At 41.1% G+C, this 22,728-nt stretch overlaps 1 protein-coding gene and 1 non-coding gene across 7 annotated transcripts in view; both read left to right on the top strand.

The window, feature by feature from the left end:
- Positions 1 to 22,728, top strand: part of RPS6KA5 (ribosomal protein S6 kinase A5) — a 181,770-nt gene that overhangs the window by 134,283 nt on the left and 24,759 nt on the right. For 5 of the 6 annotated variants that reach the window (XM_027120332.1, XM_027120331.1, XM_027120333.1 and 2 more), the window contains 2 exons: positions 1,958 to 2,041; positions 5,748 to 5,851. In XM_027120332.1, the coding sequence (XP_026976133.1) occupies positions 1,958 to 2,041; positions 5,748 to 5,851 (188 nt within the window). Of the gene's footprint in view, positions 1 to 1,957; positions 2,042 to 5,747; positions 5,852 to 6,629; positions 6,773 to 22,728 lie in introns of those variants that run through there. The other variant, XM_027120336.1, reaches the window with a different exon arrangement.
- LOC113627846 (small nucleolar RNA SNORA40) lies at positions 2,106 to 2,232 on the top strand. Its single transcript, XR_003435762.1, has one exon. It is a non-coding gene; the product is annotated as a small nucleolar RNA SNORA40 (small nucleolar RNA).

The following is a 22,728-nucleotide window of genomic DNA, read 5'->3' as shown; positions in this document are numbered from 1 at the left end:
GACTGGAATTCACAAAGAAAGATGAGATCAAATGATAAATACTATGACTTAGCAATTTTTCTGTGTTTCTTTATGTCAGCTATATAATGATTTTTGCTTAATATCCTATAAAGGGCTATTGCATAATAAATAGTGTATTAACTACAAACACTACATATTTAGTTTTATGAAGCTTGGGAATTTTTTTTTTTAGCTTTTCAAACTATGACCAGGCTTTACTTCATACACATTCTTTTTTTCTTTGTTTTGTTTTGTTTTTGATATATATATACTTTTTTTTTAATTTGAGTATAATTGCTTTACAATTTGTGTTAGTTTCTGCTGTAGAACAAAGTGAATCAGCTATATGTATACATACATCCCCTCCCTCTGGAGCCTCCCTCCCACTCCCCCTATCCCACTAAAAAGTAATTTTGGAGTATTTCTTTTTTAATAATTCAGTGAAGAAATGAATGCTTCCTAAGCATTCACGTATTTTTTTCAATCTAAACATGTCTAACAAAATGTTTAAAATTATTCATTACTTTTTATATGCAAATTTATATGAAATCAATTTTATTTAGCCTTAATCGTTCCAGTAGTTTGATACAAAATTAGCATTTGGTACTGAAGTGATGAAGCAGAGAGATAATGACATTTGATATATGGTTTATCATAGCTGTTCAATGAGATTATTCTGCCAGATAACAAGAAAGAAAATTTTCTACAGATCTAAGCATAACTGGATTATTTCTTTTACTTTCTAGGGGAACAGTAATCTTTCAATATATATATAGTATATAAAAAGAAAGAAGTGAGTCATAAACCATATTAATTTTATTTTTCTTTATATAAAATAATATGTTTATATAAAATTATTGAGCTGTATATATCATAAATAAGTAGTTTTAATACATTTGTTATCACAGGGTTTAAATAAATTCATTACATTCATTATCTGTGGGCTGAACTTTCAGCCAATAAAACTAGGGACTTCTACCACTTCTGTAACATTGCTAGGGTAGTGTCCTTTATGTTTAAAGCTGGTAAATAAGAATGCTTATTTTTCTTGAAACCTTGCTGGTAGAAGAAGAATCAAGTGTAAATTGAAAAGCTTCCTCTAAAATAGTTTTGTAAAATATTTTAATGGCACCAAAGTGCCTTTAAAATTTTAGATATAGCCATATGAATGTACATTGTTAAAGAAGAATTATTTTTCCCCTGTTTAATATATCTGCATAACAATTCATATATTTTTTTCTCCTTATTACATTGAGATATGACACAGTTGGACATTTTTTTAATTACGTAATTTTTTAAGATTAATTTTAAGGCTGATATATTAAATTAGCCCTTTTTAATGTTCTACAAAAGAGAAACAACTGTCTTTAAGAGGCAGTATTTTTTTTAAAAGACAGTTCTGCTCATCATCACTTAAACCCACCATCGGCAGTGCCAAACTTAAACATGATGGTAAGATTGGAAAAATTCTTTTCATCCGTTTTCATCTTTGGGTTCCCTGTTTCCCTTCTTAGCATTTGATCTTCCTTTCTCCTTCAGGTTTCCCAATGTTTTCCCAATCTTGCCGATCTGGAAATAAAGTCATTCATACTACTAGGACTATTGGCACTTACAAGAACAGTTAAAGAAATCAGTGATTGAAATATATACACACACAGAAAAAAAGAAGAGCGAATGAGTGGATTCATTAATGGATGGATGGATGGTCGGACGGACGGACGGATGGATGATAGTAGAGTTTCAGGGCTTAAAAAGTTTACCCGTTTACCTCATACTGTATAGGTGTGTATATATAGGTCTGCCTGGTGAGAAGAAGGTCTGTCAAGTAGCTTCTGCCACTACTTTGCTACTGTGGTGTATCTCAACACTGCCGTGTAGTATTAACTCTCTCTTCTTGTCTCTTGTCATACGAGCTTAAAATCGAATCCCTTTTTCTTTGTTTGATTGTTTGTTTAAGGCTGAAAGAGCATATTCCTTTTGTGGAACTATTGAATACATGGCACCAGATATTGTCAGAGGGGGAGATTCAGGACATGACAAGGTATGTTCTATTTTTGACACTTCCTGATATATTGCTATAAAATGTATATTAAGAATCCTAGTTTAGCACTTGTGTTTGTTTTTGTTTAATTTGTGGACAAAGACTTCTAGACAGGTGCACAAATAAATCCTCTTTTGCAACCCAGAGCTCATTGTTCAGTATGAGTTTTGATACAGATAAGAAGGAACATGATACCTAAGAGAGTCAAGTGATGGGGGTGTATTGATAAACATAAAGATTGCTTCCAGGACTATAGAACTGATAATTTCCCTCATATTTTAAATTATCAGCTGTATTGATTTAGTACTCTAATTTTAACGTTGACATGAAACAAAGATGGCTTCTTTTTTTAGGCTTTTATCTTGAACAGAGTGTCTGGATAATTTTAAAAGGTATTGGCATATCCCAATGATCTGTACTGTTCTAGGGTGTGATGGCTTAGGAGTGAATATGATTTGAACCTAATACATTTTTAGAGGGTGTCAAATTCAGAACCAGGCAGATCCATCTCCTGACCCTAAACATGGTCCTAAAGTAAATCGCTTGAGGAAATTGGATCCCAAAGATTACAGGTGGGGAATTTTGAAGTGTGTCCATATTTCATTGGAGATCAAAGAAGCCTAACTAAAAGAATTGTGGGCTGACTCACATGATAACTTCTTTTTGAAAGGGCTGTTTTATCTTGAAGATTATGAGTTTGGAGGAACTAAGGTGATTGGCAGTGGAAAGAATCAGAACATGTGAAATTCCTTAAAAATTTATTGACTTAAATAACTTTGTCTGTGTTACACATAATTAAAAAAAACCCTTTACAAAAAAAAAGAAAAACAGAATCTTAGTTAATAACCTAGGCCCTCTTTTTGGTGTTCATTTTTTTAACCTTTCATTTGCTTTGTGTACACGAACATATTATGATATCTAGTGTTTTGGAGGAAAAAAGATAATGGAAAGGTTAGGACATTCTAGATTTCCCTTTTTTCAGGTTTTGTTGATGAGGATAATATTTTGTTTTATAGAATAATACTCTTGTTAAAGGAAATCTCAAAATCGACTAATTCTTCAAATAATAATTTTTATTTTATTTCCGTTAAAAGTATCACGTCTTGGGCTTCCCTGGTGGCGCAATGGTTGAGAGTCCGCCTGCCGATGCAGGGGACACGGGTTCGTTCCCCGGTCTGGGAAGATCCCACATGCCGCGGAGCGGCTAGGCCCGTGAGCCATGGCCGCTGAGCCTGCGCGTCCGGAGCCTGTGCTCCGCAACGGGAGAGGCCACAACACTGAGAGGCCCGCGTACCGCAAAAAAAAAAAAAAAAAAAAAAGTATCATGTCTTGAGCAAAGCATCCGTTGTAACCCTGTTTAAAACAGAAATCACCCTTTGTCTGTTGTATGTGACCTGGCCTTTTAGGACACACCTGGGCCACAGTACAATGCAGAGGTGTCATGAATGCAAAAACAGTGCACATTGTCCCCATTGGAGTCATGCTGAATGACTATGGACAGTGCTTATTGGCATTATTGATTTTTGCTAGAGAAACATATGGAAACTATTTCACCTTCAGTCAATAATTTGCTTTGTAAGAGATCCTTAAGAAGGGAGTCTCTCATATTTTCTTATTCTTAATTTTTGCTTTTAACTTTGTAGTGATATTGGAAACTTTGTTGATTACCTCTTCAACAGAAAAAAACCATTGTGACAATCCTTGGAGAAAGAAAACAGTTCTGCATTCAAGATAGTCTAAGTTTGTTTTCCTAAGCCTTCTAAAAAACTCAGTCTTTTCCCTCCTCACTTCCCTTTGTATGTGCAAAATGAAGACTGTAGATGAGGCTTTCTAAGTAGTTATAAAATCGAGGTCACATATTTTTTCTTCTTGTATTAAAGGGTACAGATTTGTTCAGTTCTTTCTTAACACTTTTGCTTTATTAATAACGTTCTCCAAATAAGGAATTCTGACTATTTTTTGCTCCTCATCTCCCCATCTTCCTCATCCCCTTTCAAAATCTCACATATACAGTAGGAATATCTTTTTTTTTTTTTTGGCTGCGTCGGGTCTTAGTTGTGGCATGCGGGATATTCGTTGAGGCACGTGGGATCATTTGTTGCGGCGCGGGCTCTTCATGTGGCGCACGGGCTTCTCTCTAGTTGTGGCGTGTGGGGTTTTTTTTTCCTCTCTCTAGTTGTGGTGCAGGCTCCAGAGTGCATGGGCTCTGTAGTTTGCAGCACGCGAGCTCAGTAGTTGTGGCACATGGGCTTAGTTGCCCTGTGGCATGTGGGATCTTAGTTCCCTGACCAGGGATGGAACCCACGTCCCCCTGCATTGGAAGGCGGATTCTTCACCACTGGACCACCAGGGAAGTCCCCAGTAGGAATATCTTAACAGTGGAGAATCGGTGGTCTCCTTGCTAATGACTAATCATGCATTTATGAGCCCTTAGGAGTTCTTCAAGTTTGTGTGGTATTGGTTTCAGTCCATGACTAGGAATCTGATTATAGATGTGTATTAATTTACAAGCATGGTTCAAATCCAACGTTCTAAGGGTCCTGACTCAGCTGGCAGTAAAGCTGCTTGTATAAATAAAAGAATTGAATTACTGATTTAGTTTCTATGTTATTGTTATGTATTTTCTTTAAAATAACTCTAGGCTCACAAACTTTACATCATCTCTCTGAAATCTTGGCTCTGAAATTTGGAAGCAGAGTTTAAAATTTTAGCACCAGTTAATTTCTCATTGCTGTAAGCTCATATATCCAACAATTATTGAAATCTTGATTTGCCTAATTGTAAAGGAACTAATTTTCAATATATCAAGATTCTTTAAATTCTGTGTAATTTGCTACGCTCTCAGTTCAGGTAACTGCTTTTATAAATTGTTTTCCAACGTAGATCACATTTTATTTTATATTATTTTCAGTCTTTCCATACCTCCCAGAAAGTGAAGACTGCTAGATTTATGTGATTGGTTCCATGAGAGGAATTGATATAGGTGGTTATGAAAAAATAACATCTTTTGATGGGATTTTTTTCATTTTCGTTCTTTGGCTTTAAGAAATTTCATATTTATTGGAGCTGAATAGTTAATAAAAATGCTGATTGGTACGTTTTTCCCCCTATCCTAAGCCCAAAGATTTTACTTACTTAAAATTTTTTAAATTTATTTAAAATTAAAAAATTTTTTGGGGGGTAGGGAGGGATGGGTTGGGAGTTTGGGGTTAGCAGATGCAAATTGCTAGATATAGAATGGATAAACAACAAGGTCCTACTGTATAGCACAGGGAACTATATTTAATATCCTGTGATAAACCAAATGGAAAAGAATATTAAAAAATTTATATATATATATATCTGAATCACTTTGCTGCATAGCAGAAATTAACATAACATTGTAAGTCAACCATACTTTAATTTTAAAAAATTTTTTTTTAATTAGCCTAAGTAAAACCATTACTAGTTTAGGAAATAATTGAAACACTTTTAGCAATAGAAACACTTGATTGACTTCTCTATGTTTAAATTCTGAGGATACCTGAATATTTGTCCTCTCAATGTCTTTTTTGCATGTGCTAATTTAATACTCCTTGCACAGGAAGCTGTGCACAAAATCTTTTTGTCAAAATATTGTCAAATATATAGATTTATTTTGTTCATTTTTCTTTTTATATAAAATACAATTAATATTCTAGAAAATGAAATTACTGTTGTTTTATAGGCAGTTGACTGGTGGAGTTTAGGTGTTCTAATGTATGAATTACTAACTGGAGCATCTCCTTTCACTGTTGATGGAGAGAAGAATTCCCAAGCTGAGATATCTAGGTAAGACCTAACAAAATAAAATAAGTGTATTGTTTTCTCAAAGGAACTGATCAAACTTCTGCAATTGGGCTGATAGAAAAAATACTTTTTTTAATGGGGTAGACAAAAACGATGTGTAAGTGGTAAATTTCCAATTATATTCCTGTAGGATATAGATATATAACCTTTATATTTCTTTATATTTTGTATGCCCAATTAGATCTTAATTTTCGTAGATAGTGTCGTAATTTTTGTGTGCTCCAAAGTACTTAGCATATCGTCTTAACCTAATGTTTATTTGATGGATACTTTTTTCCCACTGTATACATAATGGAATTTCTTTGTGACTTTAACATAAAGAAACAGTAGTGATATTTTTCAAATCATGGATATAGGCTCAATAGAAACAAATACCATAAAATCACCCTCTTGTAGGTTATCATAGCACTGTTTTGTTCCTTTCCTTCATAGCAGTTATCACAATTGCAGTGTTACATTTTTGTTTGTAATTATTTGATTAATGTCTGTCTGTCCCACTAGATTGTAAGCTCTGTGAGAGCCAGGGGCCTGTCTGGCTTTGATCCTCAGCACTGTATGCTTAGATGCCAGCACAGTGCTTACCATGCAGAATTCAATGAATGTTCTTGGAATGAAATGAGTTAATGAACAAATAAACAAAGTGTGATAAAACATTGTACTAATTACTAGTTATGTTTTTGTCCTGTTTTTACTTGAATTTTATAACTTTGAGAACAGATTTGACATTAAAAATTAAAAATTGAGACTTCCACTTCTTACCAAGATGGAATAACAGGGACCGGATTTACTTTCCTGCCTGAAACAATTTTTTAAGTGGGCAAAATATATGAAACCACAGTGTGGAAGACATTGAACATCTAGCAATGAAGCACAGTGAACCCTGAGAGACGGGAAATAAATGAGGTGAGCCCTATGATTGCCCAGCTTACTGCCTTGAGAGAGTATCCAGGCTGCAGTACAGGGAGGGGAAACACAAGTGGAGCTGAGATGGAAATGACAGTCCGGGAAAGCCGGGGAAGCTGGAGTTTGCAGGGCAGAGTGTTGGAGAGGAGAAAGCTGCAGAGAGAGAGTGAAGTTCAGAGCTTTGCCGAAGCTCAATACTATTCAGTTAAGTAGTGATAAGCGCCATGTGTGACGGAACTACTCAGTATAGCTAAGATGTTATTTCTCTCCAAATTGATCTATAGATTCAGCACAATTAGAATCCCAGCAGGCTTTTTTTTTTTTTAGTAGAAATTGACACCCTGGGTCTAAATGCATAGGACCTGGGTCTAAATGCATAGAATAGCCAAATCACCTTTGAAAAAGTAGACCAACGTGGATTTGAAGACTCACAAGCTGCAACAATTAAGACACTGTGGTGTTTGTTTCAAAATACACAACTCATCAGTGAAATAGAATAGAGAGTGCAGAAATAGAACCACACAGATATAGGTAGCTGATTTTTTTTTTTTTTAATAAAGGTGCAGAGTCAGTTTGGTGGAGGAAAGATAGTTTTTCAACAAATGATTCTGGAACCATTGGCTATCATATGGAAAAAAATGAACTTCAATAAATACTTCACTCTATAGAAAAATTTTAAATGGATCATAGACCTAAAATGTAAAACTTAAAATTATAAACTTTCTGGAAGAAAACATGAAGGAAAATCTTTGTGCCCTTGCGTTAGGCAAACATTTCTTAGATAAGACACAAAAAGTGCAATCTGTAAAAGCAAACTGATAAATTGAACTTCATCCAAATTAAATACTTCTGCTCTTCTTAAGAAACTGTTAAGAGAATGGAAAGACAAGGCACGGACTGGGGTAAAATTACAAATTATGTCTGATAAAAGACTGGTATCCAGAATATATAAAGAACACTCAAAACTCAAGAAAAAAAAAACTCTCCATTTTTTAAAAGGGGCAAAAGATTTGAACAGACAGTTCACCAAAGAAGATCTGTGGGTGGCAAATGAGCACATAAAAAGATGATCGACAACATCATTAGTCTTTAGGGAAATGCAAACCAAACAACAATGAGATAGCACTATATACTCCCTGGAATGGCTAAAAATAAAGTGACTGACTATATTAGGGTTCTCCAGGGAAACAGAACCAATAGGATATATACACACATATATATAAAAGGAGATCTATTATAAGGAATCAGCTTACACAACTATGACAGCTAAGAAGTCCCACAATTGGAAGCCGTGGTGCAATTCCAGTCCAAGTCCGAAGGCCTCCGAACCAGAGCTGCCCCTGGTGCAAATCCCAGTCCAAGGGGAGAGGACCAGTGTCCCAGGTTGAGCAGGCAGGCAGTAAGGGACTGAACCCTCCCTTCCTCTGCTTCTCTTTCTATTCAGGCCCCCAAGGGATTGGCTGGTGCCCACCCACATTGGGGAGGGGATTCAAATGCTAATCTCATCCAGAAACACCCTCACAGACACACCCAGAAATAATGGTTAATCTCAGCCTGTGTCCCAGTCACGTGACACTTGAAGTTAACCATTACAAGTCCCGCCCCTGTCACCTTGGCAGCCATTTGCATCTCCTTAAACTGTACTTGATCTCCAGATAAAGACAATAACGTGGTCATTCCACCCAACATGATACAGCTATCCCAACAACCCACTAACCCTTCCCCAGAAGAGGACATAAGGTCCTTGAGTGGTGTAGTGATATCCGCTCTTCTCCTTGAAATCCCATAACTTAAAGACTATGGTATAAGTTTAAAATACTTAACTACCATGGTTGATATAAAGTCAACACATCTTATCTAATATGATGAAGGAATAAGGGAGGAAAGGAAACAAATATATAATTTATACACACACTTATTCATAGCGAAGTAAGGAGGAAATACACATGGCAGTCACAGTCCTCGTTTCTATAACTGGTTACGGGGTCATAGCTGGTCTTTGTAACTGCCTTCTTCCACTACCCACTTTGTATTCCCTTTGCCTTCAACAAGTACCTCAGCTCGTGGGGTGATCCAAACCTTCATTCACAAAGAATGTGGGCCATTAATAGTCCTGACTAGATTGCATTGTAGTTTTCAACTGACCTTCGTCACAGGTTCTAGTCATGCTCATAGACCCTCTAGGGCATCTCCTGTACTCCAGACAGTCTTCCTTACTTCCACTGTGGAATAGTAGTCCAACTTCCCTTGACAGTAAGGATCATTCTCCCCAGCCAGTGTCGCAACTCCTTTTGCCTGTTGATTCAGAGGCCTGAGCAACCCAAAGTGGCTGGGTGGCAATCTTAATTTCCAGTTCAGTGGAATCACTGTTTCGTGTCTTGGAGGAAGCATCATTCCCCCTGGAACTAAGACCTTTAGGCTAGCAGAGCATAAAGTCATGCAAACAGAAAGCAAAAATTTTGCTAGTGGGTCACGACGGGTAGTAGTAAGTGGTGCCACTCCCATGTCTACCCCTTGATTTCTGGACCCGTGAATCCTGGCTATGGGAGAAACAGCACCATATATTGGATGTTGATTCAGAGCGTTTCAGCCTTCTGGAGAAACTTGCCGCCCTAGCTTGTGCTGTAACTGAGTCTTCGAAAGATCATTCCACCATGATATCAAGCCAGCTTCAGAATGGTGGGGAACATGGTAAGACCAGTGAATTCCATGAGCATGGTCCGTTGCTGCACTTCTTTTGCTGTGACGTGAGTTCCTTCATCAGAAACAGTGGTGCTGTGTGGAATACCATGACAGTGCTTAAGGAAGTTTGGCAGTTTGGGCAGAAATATTGCATGTAGGAAAAGCGATCCGTATCCATAGTAAGTGTCTTTTCCAATTAGAGTGAAACTCTGTCCCTTCTGTCATGTAAACAATCCATTGTAATCAACCTGCCACCATAGCTGGCTGATCACCCTGGGGATTGGTGCCGTAGTGGGCACTCAGTATTGGTCTCCACTGCTGGCAGACTGGGCACTTGGTGGTGGCTGAAGCCAGGTCAACCTTGGTGAGTAGAAACCCATGTTGCTGAGTCCATGCGTAAGCTCCATCCCTGCCCCCATGGCCACCTTGCTCATGAGCCCACTGGGTGATGACGGGTGAATGGAGAGAGGCAGATTGGTATCCACAAAACAGATCAGCCTATCCATTTGACTGTTAAAATCCTCCTCTGTTCAGGTCACCCTTTGGTGAGCGTTCACATAGGACACAAATGTCTTCACATTTTTGCCCATTCAGAGGGGTCTGTCCACATACCTCGTCCCCAAATATCTTTGTCAACCAGATTTCCTTGTCAGCAGCTTTCCCATCATGTTCCTTCCAAATCCCTGACCATCCAGCCAAACCATTGGCCACAGCCCATTAATTAGTATAACATTGCTTGGTCCAAGCAAAGTGAACAACTAGGTGCACTGCTCAGAGCTCTGCCCACCGGGAAGATCTGCTTGCACCTTTGCATATCATGCAAAACCGTCTGTAAACCAAGCCTGAGCCTCCTCTTCCTCTATCAGCTAAGGTAGGGGACTCCCCATGAGGCCGTAGATGCCGGCTGGGAGACAGAAGGCAGTGTGGCAGGAGCGGGGACATGGGCACTTAGGCCGCTTCTTCATGTGCATATTGGTGCCTTCAGCGCCTGCTCAGCCCAGTCTTGTGTATGTCACTTCCATTTGATGATGGAGCATTGCTGTGCACTGCCAACTCTACGGCTTGGTGGATCAGATAAATGGGCATCTCAGGTTGCGTGTAACTTGGGGACCCACAGTTAAATGTTCAGTCTTCGCGAAGGCCAAGTAGCGGATGAAAAGCTGCTTCTCAAAAGGGGGGTCGTTATCCTCAGAAGATGGCAGGGTTTTGCTCCAAGATCTTAAGGGCCTGTGCTTCAGTTCACCTCTAGGAGCTGCCAGTCTCCAAACAGCATCCCTGTCTGCCACTTCCAGCCCCTCTGATCTGCTGGATCAGATGAACCAAGTGGCAGAGCAGCTTGCACAGCAGCCTGGACCTGGTGCAGAACCTTCTCTTGTTCTGGACCCCACTCAACAGCAGCTTTTCGGGTCACTTGGTAAATGGGTCGGAGTAACACACCCAAATGAGGAATATGTTGCCTCTCAAATCCAGAGGCCCACTGGGCATTGTGCCTCGGTAGGAGGCACCAGCTGCAACAACTTCTCCTTCACCTTGGAAGAGATATCTTGATGTGCCCTATACCACTGGACTCCTAGAAATCCACTAGAGGCCCCTGAGTTTTAGTCAGATTTATTTCCCACCCTCTGACACACAAATGTCTTACCAATAAGTCTAGAGTAGTTGCTACTTCTTGCTCGCCAGGTCCAATCAGCATAAAGTCATCAATGTAATGGACCAGCATGATTATCTATGAAGAAGAAAGGCGATCAAGAACTTTGTGAACTGAACAATGACACAGGGCTGGAGAACAGATAACCCCTGAGGTAGGACTGTGAGGGTACACTGCTGGCCTTGCTAGCTGAAAGGAACTCTTTTTGGTGGGCCTTATGGACAGGGCTGGAGAAAAAGGGCTGCATTCCAGGTACCAGAGCGTCTATTAATTTGCTTAAGCAATGAAACCACAACTGGTACGGCAGCTGTAATTGGAGTCACCCCCTGGTTAAATTTACAATCATGCACTGTCATTCTTCAAGAGCCGTCCATCTTCTGCACAGGCCAGTTAGGCGAGTTCAATGGGGATGTGGTGGGAATCACCAATCCTGCATCTTTCAAGTCCTTGCTGGTGGCACTAATTTCGGCAATCCCCCAGGAAGTCGGTCTTGCTTTTTGATTTACTATTTTCCTAGGTAGAGGCAGTTCTAATGGCTTCCACTTGGCCTTTCCCACCAGAATTGCCCACACTCCACAGGTCAGGGAACCAATGTGGGGATTCTGCCAGCTGCCAGGTATCTCTGTTCCAATTATGCATTCTTGACCTGGGACAGTAACCACAGGATGGGGTCAGGGACCCACTGAATCCACTGTGAGATGGACCTGAGCTAAAACTCCATTAATTACTGGACCTCTGTAAGCCCCTACTCTGGCTCATGGGCCACAGTAATGTTTTGGGTCTCCTGGAATTAGTGTCAATTCAGAACCAGTGACCAGTAGTGTCTGAAAGGTCTGATGATTTCCTTTCCCCAATGTACAGTTACTCTGGTAAAAGGCCGTGGGTCCCTCTGGGGAAGGCTGGGAGGAAGGTTAACAGTACAAATTCTCAGGGTCCTTCCTCAAGGTGACCCACCATCCCCTTTATTCAAGAGGTTGTGGGTATATAAACTGGCTCAAGTGTGGGAATTGATTGAGGGACAGTTGATTGGGGGGAGGGCAGGAAAGATGACAAAGGGACACAGTGGAACTTTGGAGGGCATTGGGTATGTCCATTATCTTGATTGTGGGGATGGTTTCACAGGTGTATATATATATCAGAATTTATCAAGTTGTACACTTTATATGGTGAGTTTATTGTATAATACATCAATTTTACTTCAATAAAACTGCTAAATTTTTTTTAGAATGTACCTTTTACAGGACATATTAGGAAGTAAATAATTTCCCACTATTACAGCTTATTTAATTTTGAAGCTAAGTGATCAGAAATATTTCTTGTTAAAATCAAATTTAAATCATGCCTATTATTAAAATTCTAAACATGACTTTGCTTATTTTAAATGTGCTTTTTGACAGTTTGAAAATGCCTCAGAATTGTAGGAAACCTTGCCCATAGTCTTTTGAGAATTTGGGTCCCCTTGCAGGGTCACACCTGTCACGGTGACAAATGAAAGGGCAGACTTAACCTGACAACATTAAATAGTGGCTCCTCTGACTAATTCCCTCTTTCTGATTCCACATACACAAGCAATCTTCTTTTTACAGTTTTCCATTCCACCACAGGTCTGCCTGTAGAGAGACAGTATATTGCTGATCATAACGGCAGGAAAATTCTGAACCAAAAGATGTTCAAATTTAAATTGCTTTGATTGCCTTTAGATAAATTAGTTGGCATTCTGGTTTTAGCAAGAGAAAGAGAGCCTGAATCAGATTGTCTAAAATCTTAAAACTAGAGCAGATTTCTCAAGAATTTAAATAGGATTCTTTCCCTTTGATCAATTAATTATTCACTTTGTCATGTTGTTAATAATTTTGCTTAAAGCTTGGTGTTAACCTATGATTCCATGGTTTTTTTGTTTTGTTTTGTTTTCTTGAAATTTACTAACAGTGTAATAGCTGAATTATCCCACATTACTTTTGCCTTTCAAGATAATCATTCTGATTGTCTTTCCTGGTGTAAAATCTTTTACAGTCTGTTCTTCATAAAATATGCACCATTCAGAAAAATGTATCATTACCTTGTCCCCAAATGTCTTAAATAGCCAGGGCTTTTTCTGATCATTGAATTCTTCCATTCCTTAATTATCGTGATCTCCCCTGAACTCTGCATACTTTCTATAGAGTTTATTTGAGATGCATCAGAATAATATATTATCCAAGTTATCTGTTTGCCTGTTGTTGTCTACAGGTAGCCTAAAATCAGGAAAAATATGTTTTCTCTGGTTATCAAATTTTAAAATATGGTAAGAATTTAGGATGAGAGGAGAACTTTCTCCATGGTGCAAGAATCCCTTTATCAGTGTCCCTGACGGTCCTCTCCTTTCTGTCTGAGTGCCATCAGTAAACAGATAACACTGTTGTGTAAGGTATTTTCAAGGAAGCCCCTTCCATCAGAATTTCTCCTCCCGTAAAACAAGCTGAAATTAGTTTCCTCTAACCTCTGCACGTCAGTTCTGGTCAGGAACTAAAGAACAGAGTAGTTCTGTGGTTTCTTCCAGACATTGCTTTAGGTGTCTGAAGATAGTTTTATCTAGGGTAAACCTTTCTAGTTCTCTTAACTGTTCATGTGAAATGATTTCTAGATTCGTCATTCCTCGGTACCATTCTGAACAAACATCAAATTGTCAACATTATAGATTTGAATGATAGCTCTTTAGCTTTTCTGTGAGTCTGTTTCTTATTTTTATTTCACGTATGTAGCATGTGCTTTTCGTACACATATGTTTCCCACTAGCTTTTACTGCCTCTGTGTAGAGCTTCCTCTTTCAGGGTATGTGTTACTGCCACACAGGAAGGTGTCCCCTCAGCCACTGGTATTGCTAGCAGTTTTTCTGCCTTCCCTTCAAGAAGGAAGCTTTTTCTTGCCTGGGGCTGTGTAAACCAGGATAATTAGATTTACCCTCACCTGGGCATCAGGACGTAGAGGTTCTGATTGCAGCTCCTCCATCATCTCTGGCAGGGTTGTTTCTGTCTCACTTTCTCTGCCTTGGAAATTTACAAAGTACTTGCCAAGAGATGTTTATTTGGTATTTCATTATCCATCAATAAAGTATACTTTACTATTGTGTTTCATAGTGCCATCCTAAGCATAATGTTATATAAATTCAGGTCTAAGTGTTATAAAAATAATGGTTTAACAGAGCTGTAGGTGTTGTTTAGGTAGGGGGTTGGCAAACTATGGCCTGCAGGCCAAATCCATTCTGCTGCCTGTTATTGTGTAGCCTGTGAGCTAAGAATGGTTTTTACGTTCTTAAGTGGTTGAAAAACTCAAAAGGTGACCAATATTTTGTGACGTGTGAAAATTAGATGAAATTTAAATTTCGGTGTCCGTCAGTTATGTTCTATTAGAACACAGAGTACCCTTCCATTTACCTATCACGTCTGGCTGCTTTCATGCTGCAGCAACAACACTGAATAGTTGCCCCAAAGACCATATAGCTTCCAAAGCCTGAAGAATGTATTGTCTGGCCTTGTATTAGTTACCCATTATCCATTGCTCAGTAACAAATGAGCTCAAAACTTAGTGGCCTAAGACAACATACATTTATTATCTCAGCGTTTCTGTAGATCAGGAATCTGGGCACAGCTTAGCTAAGTACTCCACTTCAAGGTCACTCACAGGCTGCAGTCAAGGTGTTGGCTGGGCTTTCAGTATCTCAAGGATCAACCGGGAAAGGATTTTCTTCGAAGCGCATGTGGTTGTTGGCAGGATTCAGTTACTCTGGGTTGTTGGACTGAGAGCCTCAGTTCCTTGCTGGCTGTTGGCTGAAGACCACCCTCACTTCCTTGCTGTGTGGGCCTTTCCAACATGGCAACTTCTTCATCGAAGCATGCAAGCTGGGAAGGCAATAGAGAGAGTCTGCTAGGAAGATGGAATGTTTTGTAACCTAATCATGAAAGTGGCATTCTCTCATCTTTGCTGAATAATATTGGTTATAAGAAAGTCACTAGGTCCGGGCAACACGAGGCTGTGAATACAAGGAGACAGTGATCATTGGGCAGCTTAGAAATCTGCCTACCATGGGCCTTTTACAAAAAAGTTTGCTGACCCCTGGTTTAGGTAAGAATTTATTTGTCCTTGCAACGAGTGTTTCTCTTTAAGTAATTATTTTAAAACATTGATTTTGTGTGATGTGCTAATTTAGTCTTCTAAGTGCAAAATCAAAAAACAGTAATTCTGTTGTATTTTTGTTTTATCCATGTTAATTATTCAGTAACATATTGAATTAGCCCATTTGTATCATTTTACATTTTCTGTTTATTGATGTCTTGCTTTCAGAGTTATGTATAGAATAACAACAAGTATCATTATTTCTTATGCTAAGAAGAGATCAAATTTATTTTTTTCCTTGGCTTTCTTATTCTTCTTATGTCTTTATGATGAAATTTTTTTGTCAGCATATTTTATAAAGCCTTCTTAATTCCCCATAGGCAATTTGTTTTTTTCTTTTCTTCTCTCTAGGTATTTTTGTATCCAATAGCAGTATCTATATTTCCCAGGTGTTTTTTGACTCGTTACCCCAAATCTATTAATGTGTTTGTCACAAGAGCTATTCCTCTACCTGTTATTTAACAGGATACAATTACAGCAGCTTCAGACCGGAGTCCAGTGATGGGAGAGGAGCAGGGCGAAAATGACCCATCCCTTGGCACCATAATCCTCAGCTTTCCATCTTCCCTCTTATCCTCCTTTTCACTCCTGCTTCCCTTGCATAACACGTGGGGGGGAGGGCCAAATGGTACTGAATTACTAATTTGCCTCTGAAGCACTCCCTGGGTGGGGAGAGGGTTTGGAGCCCTTCATAAAACATAGGGCTGATCATTCCCGCCGTGGAGAGGGCCCCTCAGAGACGCCATCAGAGTGGTTGCCATTTCTTGAGCTTCCCCTCCACCTCCTGCTTCACTGCCACCTCTGATTACCGCCCCAGCCGGTTCTCCACTGCTCCCATCCACCTGGAGGCTCAAAGGTCAGCCTCGCAGCTACTGGAAAAGGCCGTGGAAAGAAGAGTTAGCCTCTGCATTCACAAATCCGCCATCTCTTTTGGTCTGCGGCGTGATCTGCTGTTCCTTACATGCCGTGGTTCTCCAGGGCCTCCCAGGAGGGCGCCCCATCCTTCAGGATGAGCATCTTGGCTCCATACTCTGGCTCTTGTTCTCTGCCTGGGCTCCTTTCCATTCAGCAATCTCTTTGAAATTCCGTGTGTTCCACTCTGCTCTTGACCCCCGACACGGCCTTAGTTTGTTGTCACATGCAGCCACTTGGTCCGCAGGAAGCCCCAAGGCCCTCTCCTATCCCTGTCATCTTGCCCTGTTAGGAAGGGCACTCTAACACAGATAATGGAGTGGGTGGAGAAGTACCAGCTTAGAGAGCATCGTCTGGGCCACAGAAAAGAGTGTAGTAAGGAGGAGGGCCTGGGAAGAGGTCTGCCGGTAAAGCCCTGGTGAGTGAAATGGGATCCCAGCTTTAGCCTAAGCCGGGCCCACCTCTGAGATTAAGACGCGTTCAGGCATGTCTGATAAACCAGTCTAGTAGACCCATCAGTAATCTAACTGTGCGGGCGTCGAAGGGAGAGGAGCCCAGGTAGACCAGCTGGGTTCACAGAGGCCTTAGCCATTGAGCGGGGAAGGACAATTCTAGGTTTCATCTGTCACTTTTAGGGAGGAGATGCTATAAGTTGAAAAGAAAAGGAATTTAGCCCAAATCTTTACAAGATCACGCACACATCTTTGGTTCCTCTAACCTCATGAGAAACAGGTATTTTCTCCCTTCGGCTTCTCAGGTGGGTGGCTTCTCAGGCAGTGGGGGTCGGAGGCCTTGTTAGAGACCTGGGGGAAAGACGAAACAAGATGCTGTAGGAGAGAGTGAAGAGGAGTGTTCATAGCTCACAGAAGACATGCCCTGGGGACTCCCAGGAATTACTGGATGAGACTTCGAGTGGAGTCGCACGCTCTGCAAAAGCCAGCAGGGGTACCAGCCAAAGAATCTCATCTCATTATTCTTAATCACCCAGTGGATGTGGCCTCAGGAAGCACAGGTTAGTTGGATCTGGATCAGGAAAGAGCTCAGTGTCATGCAGAGGGAAGTGACCGCATGGGACCGTCCTCCCTGGGCAGCCAGTCTTGTGGCTCAGAGAAGGGGCGCTCCTGTGGAGTAGCCAGGCTAAGGGCCCCGCTGTGTGCCAACCTCTGTGCCCAAAGTCACCCACATCATGGCCTTGAATCCTTACAACCCTGAAAACGAGGTAGCAGCATGTGCTGTCCTGTAGACAAGGAAGCTAAGCTTCAGTTACCTAAAGATTCAGAGCTACAGGGAGGTGGGACTGGAGTCAAGTGCAGAGTGACTGGAAAGTTGCTTCATGCTCTTTCCTGGGTAACACTTGGTTCCGTGTGGCTGTTTGCTGGTGAGGCAGATGCTTATTTCAGGTAAAGGATTGGGAAGGACTGGTCCAGAGACAACAGAGGGATTGATTTCATTAATCACTTGAGTATTTGTTGAGTGATTTTTTTTTTTTTTTTTTTTTTGTGGTACACGGGCCTCTCACTGCTGTGGCCTCTCCCGTTGGGGAGCACAGGCTCCGGACGCGCAGGCTCAGCGGCCATGGCTCACGGGCCCAGCCACTCCGCGGCATGTGGGATCTTCCCAGGCCGGGGCATGAACCCGCGTCCTCTGCATCGGCAGGTGGACTCTCAACCAATGCGCCACCAGGGAAGCCCTGTTGAGTGATTTTTAACTCCTAGGAGGAAGAGAAATAGAAGCACATAGTTCTTGCCCTAAGAAAACTTACATACTGTTTGGGAAGATATGGAATAAATAGATGACAATTCATCATAAGAGAGAGTGTTGACAAATGTTTGAGTGGTAAGATGAATGCTGTGGAAGTACAGAGGCGGCACAGTCCCTTGGGTTTGGGAGCGTCAGGGACGCCCTCCTGATGGAGAGATGGCATGGGCTGGGCTGAGAGCGCCAATGAGGTTTGCAAAGGCAGAGGGTAGAAGGAAATGCCTTTCAGATGGTGGGGAAACACGCACAGGGGCCTGCAGACTCCCTGGAGTCTGTGATCTTGTAAGTGAGGTTCATTTTATCATTCCTATTCTTAAAGGTAATGTTCACTATAGTTTAAAGCGTGCACAGGAGGAAAACAGCAGTAATAACACCCAGAGATGAACACTGCTACTATTTCCCATTCGTCTTCTTCACCTGAATAATGTGCTCATACTAGAAATTAACTTCATATTTTGCAGTTTTTGTGTAAACTTATAAGCATTCTCTAATTACAAACTCTTCATAAACATACTTTTGTAATGGCTGTATAGTATACCATTGAGTAGATAACACCATGCTATGCTTTACTGTCCCCCTTGTGTTGCACAAAAATTAAGAGTCAGTAGTTCAGTGAAAAATCTTTCTAACTCAGGCAGGCACGTATGTGATTCTGTGATTTGGGGACCACTGGGGAACCAGGAAGTGAGAGTCCGCAATGAAATGGGGAAGATTGTGAACTTATAAATGGAGGACAGAGAGAAATAATCAACTCATCTTTTGCTATCTGCAAAAAAGTGAAAAAGTTATCTGCAGGCATCTATGGAAACTGAGGAGGAAAGCTCCTCATATAGTAAATGGAGAACAATTAGACATGTATTGATTTAGTAAATATTTGTCGAGGACTTGCTCTAGGCGAAAGCAGTGTTCTAGGCCCCAGGGAATAAAGCAGTGAAAAAGACTGCTTTTTAAAAAAAAAAAAAAAAAGAATCCCTACTCTCATTGAGCTTACATTTTAGTTGGGAGAGATAAATAATAGACAAATATATAGTAGTCTATAAATTCTGTGAAGAAAAATAAAGGAAAAGGTTAAAGAGTGGGGGTAACAGCAATTTTGTAGGATGTAGGTGATGTGGGTGATGTGGAGGGATGAGGTGAGCATAAACCACTGTCCTAAAGGTCACTGATAACTTTTTATTGGGACAGTTCTTTGTTGTTATGTTTTAGTGAACATACAAAACACATGTGCCAAGTTTCATAGGTTCACTCTTTCCGCCACATTTTATTATGAAACGTTGCACATATTTGTTACGGTGGACACCTATGTACTCACTGCCATGATTCTACCATGAATATTTTACCATCCTTGCTTATTTCGTATCTACCTACCTCTCTCTCCATCATAGGTTTAATTTTAATCTTGATGTCCTCACCCTTTACTCCATAAATTCTTTTTTTTTTGGCTGTACGCGGGCCTCTCACTGTTGTGGCCTCTCCCGTTGCGGAGCACAGGCTCCGGACGCGCAGGCTCAGCGGCCATGGCTCACGGGCCTACCCGCTCCGCGGCATGTGGCATCTTCCCGGACCGGGGCATGAACCCGTGTCTCCTGCATCGGCAGGCAGACTCTCAACCACTGTGCCACCAGGGAAGCCCTCCATAAATTCTTAAGCTAATCAGTTGTGCATTTCTTTTACCACAGGGGTTTTCAGAAACTTCCATCCATGAATAGGAAGAAATTTTATATTCATTTATATATTACTATAGATTTTAATTTTATTTCATTTTGCATTTTACATGTAATTCCTCAATCCATTCAGAGTTTATTTGGGCTTACAGTATAAGGCAAGGGTCTTGCCTTGTTTGTTTCTTTCCCACATAGCTGGTTTACCCAACACATTTGTCAAACAATGCGGTCTTTCCTATGTTGGCTGGTCACTTTTTAAAAACAATGTAAGTTTTTGTATATGCCTGGTTATTTTTCAAGTTGTCTCTTCTATTCACTTGATATGGCTGTTAATTTATTTTACTACCACTTCACTTTCACAGTTTTGTTTTATAATACATTTTACTGTGTAGTTAGGCAAATTCTCCCCAGTTATTTTCTTTTTCAAAATTTTCTTAGCTGTGTTATCATTAATTCTTGCAAATAAATATTAATATTATCCAGGTTCTAAAGTATCTGGTTGAAATTTTAATTCATATGTATATTTCTTGGTTTTTTTTTTTGAAAGGAATCTTTCCTCATCTGTAAGACAGGGATAATAATAGCCTTTTGATAGGAATTTTGTATGGATTGAATGATAATATACACTGAAGTGTTCAACGTGATATGTTAATTCAGAGCTTGTTCTGATTTTACAGAGAGCTCTAAGATTCATTTGGAAGCAAGAAAAAATAGCTCTGGGTTATTACCAGTTCAGAAATCAAGCACATTGGAAGAGGTAAAGTGGCAGCCAACACCCAAGAAATGTCTCCCAGCCCTTGTTGCGAGATGCCCTGGTATTGTTACAAGTGGGCATCCCACAGAAATCCTCCACCTGCACCCGCATTTCTCAGCGCCCACTCTGCACAGCCACGGTGGGCTGGCCCTCAGACTGACATTCATACTCACAGGGCACAACAGGCTGGAATCTGGCACCAGTTTTACTTAGCTTTCTGGAAGGATACAGGTCAGGAAGCATAGGGTATCGGCGTGAGAACATCAAACATCTCATCAGAGGTCTTTCCAACCACCTAGGCCTGACTTCCCAGACCAGAAGGGACACGCTCAGCCATTAGTGATGGGACCTAGTGGGCGGGCATGGACCACCCAGCAGAGGAAACTCAGTGCAGGAACTCCGTCTTCTAACTCCCACGAACTCAGCTTCCAAGCCCCGACAAGGACACCCTCGGGAATAAGAGAGAACACACAGAGGCTCGTGAATATGTTTTAAATAGTCCTGGACAAGACAACCCCCAGGACCTACGTGCCTGTTCACACCTGTCTGGCCAGGGGCAGTTCACTTCTCAGGGGTAACTTCAGAATGACTGAACACCTGACGCCTCACATCCACCTTGACCCGGTGCATTTCAAGGAAATAGTATAAGAAGAAGGTAAATCCGGGATCATCTTCCCGTGGAGGAAAGGGTTGAGCCTACTGTCTCCTTACCACCCCATCCCCAGTTTCTGGTCCTCTTCCTGGGCTTCAGAGCCTCTCCACATCGCTAAGGAAACCCTGTCTCACTCTGCTTATATGACAACAGCAGTGGTCCTTCCGTGAGTCTCCAGCAAGGCTCCTGCTGTCACTCCTCTACGTCGGGTGGGTGTTCAGCGTGCTCTGTGCGGGTCTGCTCCCGCTGCTTCTGGCCCTATTCTCACTCAGGAAAGGGGAGGGTCATCGCTGTTTGTTCTGCATGTTCCCTCATCAGCACTGTTTTCAGCAGGAATTCCTGTAGATTTCTACTCAGTTTCTTCCCGATCTGATCCCTGCCTCACCCGAATCTAAACCTCTCATTCCCTTGCATGTGGACCTGACGCACACCCCGGTGGCACACCGATGCTGTTGTCTGTGTGTCCAGACTACTGCCCTGAAGTGTGCACAGGGTCTCCTGTGCCTCCTTGCAGTCTGGGCATTTCAGTGGGGCCGTGCCTCTCTTCAGGTGCTCATGGCTCTCTGGCTGGCCCTCCTTCTCCACGAACCCACCACGGTCAACAAGACTGACCATTCCTTCCCCCAGTGCCTGACGGAGCAGACTGCCAGTAAACGTCGCTGACTTAGGTGTAAGAGTAACAGTACAGAGTCGGCAACCTCAGATGAAGTCAGCCAAAGTGTTTCTTTTACACATGGTTCAGCAGCAGTGAATCTAGAGCCTGGTCCTTTTACACAAGAAGCTCTTGCTTGCAGAAAGGACATTAAAGATGGAGAAACGGAACAGGCTGTGCTTGCTTTTCCCTGAGAAACAGGGCGCCCGCACCTTATGTCGGGAGAGGATTATTCTCTAATGTCGCAACCCTGACGGGCAGTGAGTCATGGGAAAACACTAAAGAATCAGAAAGAAAAGAGGTTCTGCTTTTTTTTTGGGGGGGGGGGGCTTGTTCTTTCAGCATTTTCTTAAGTTCCCAGGATGGAGTGCTAGAAGTAGAATTCGCTCTGAAATGAACAACACTTGCTGGAATGTTCAGTCAGAAGTTACCATCCCACCATCATTTCCCTGATGCTCAGTGCTTCTTGCTACAGGCTGTCTGTTTTCTTTGTGGTTGCCTTAAATAGGGGAGCAGGACAGTGAGTAGTTCATATTTATCAAGCATTTGCTACGTTTCAGGGGCAGTGCCAAGCACCGTACATCACGTCTTCACTCATTTAAGAGGCATAGTACCCATTTTAGGCAGGTACTGCGGTTGAGAAAGTGGTTGAGGAAACTGTGGTACAAAGGCATTAATTAACTCTTTTAAGGTCACACAGCCAATAAGCAGCAGAGCCAGTGCTTGAACTTGATCCCAAAAGGCTCCAAATTCCTGTTCTTACTGCACTGTACTATCTCTCATTAACTTATTATCTATTTTTTGTTCCACAACAGTTATTACTATTTTAATGAACAACAGGGGATCTTTTTGCAAACCAAATAATTGAGAAACTGTTTATCTCCATGTGTACTATGTTAAGCTTCTTAATTTCCATCAGCCCCTTCCATTATTTCTTTCTCATTAAACTATTGCTCTGGCTTTTAAGAGAGGCAAAGGTACATTTGGACTGGATCAATTTCATCTGTGACCTTAGAATAATTCAAGATATTTCATCAAGAAACCTGATTATCTTAATTTTTTTACTTTCTGTAATAAATAGT

Source organism: Aethalodelphis obliquidens, unplaced genomic scaffold (assembly GCF_003676395.1).
Source record: "Aethalodelphis obliquidens isolate GAN/ISIS:26980383/991018 unplaced genomic scaffold, ASM367639v1 scaffold21, whole genome shotgun sequence".
Classification (NCBI taxonomy): domain Eukaryota; kingdom Metazoa; phylum Chordata; class Mammalia; order Artiodactyla; family Delphinidae; genus Aethalodelphis; species Aethalodelphis obliquidens.
The sequence above is the reverse complement of the archived record's forward strand: the minus strand, read 5'-3'. Positions and strand labels throughout refer to the sequence as shown.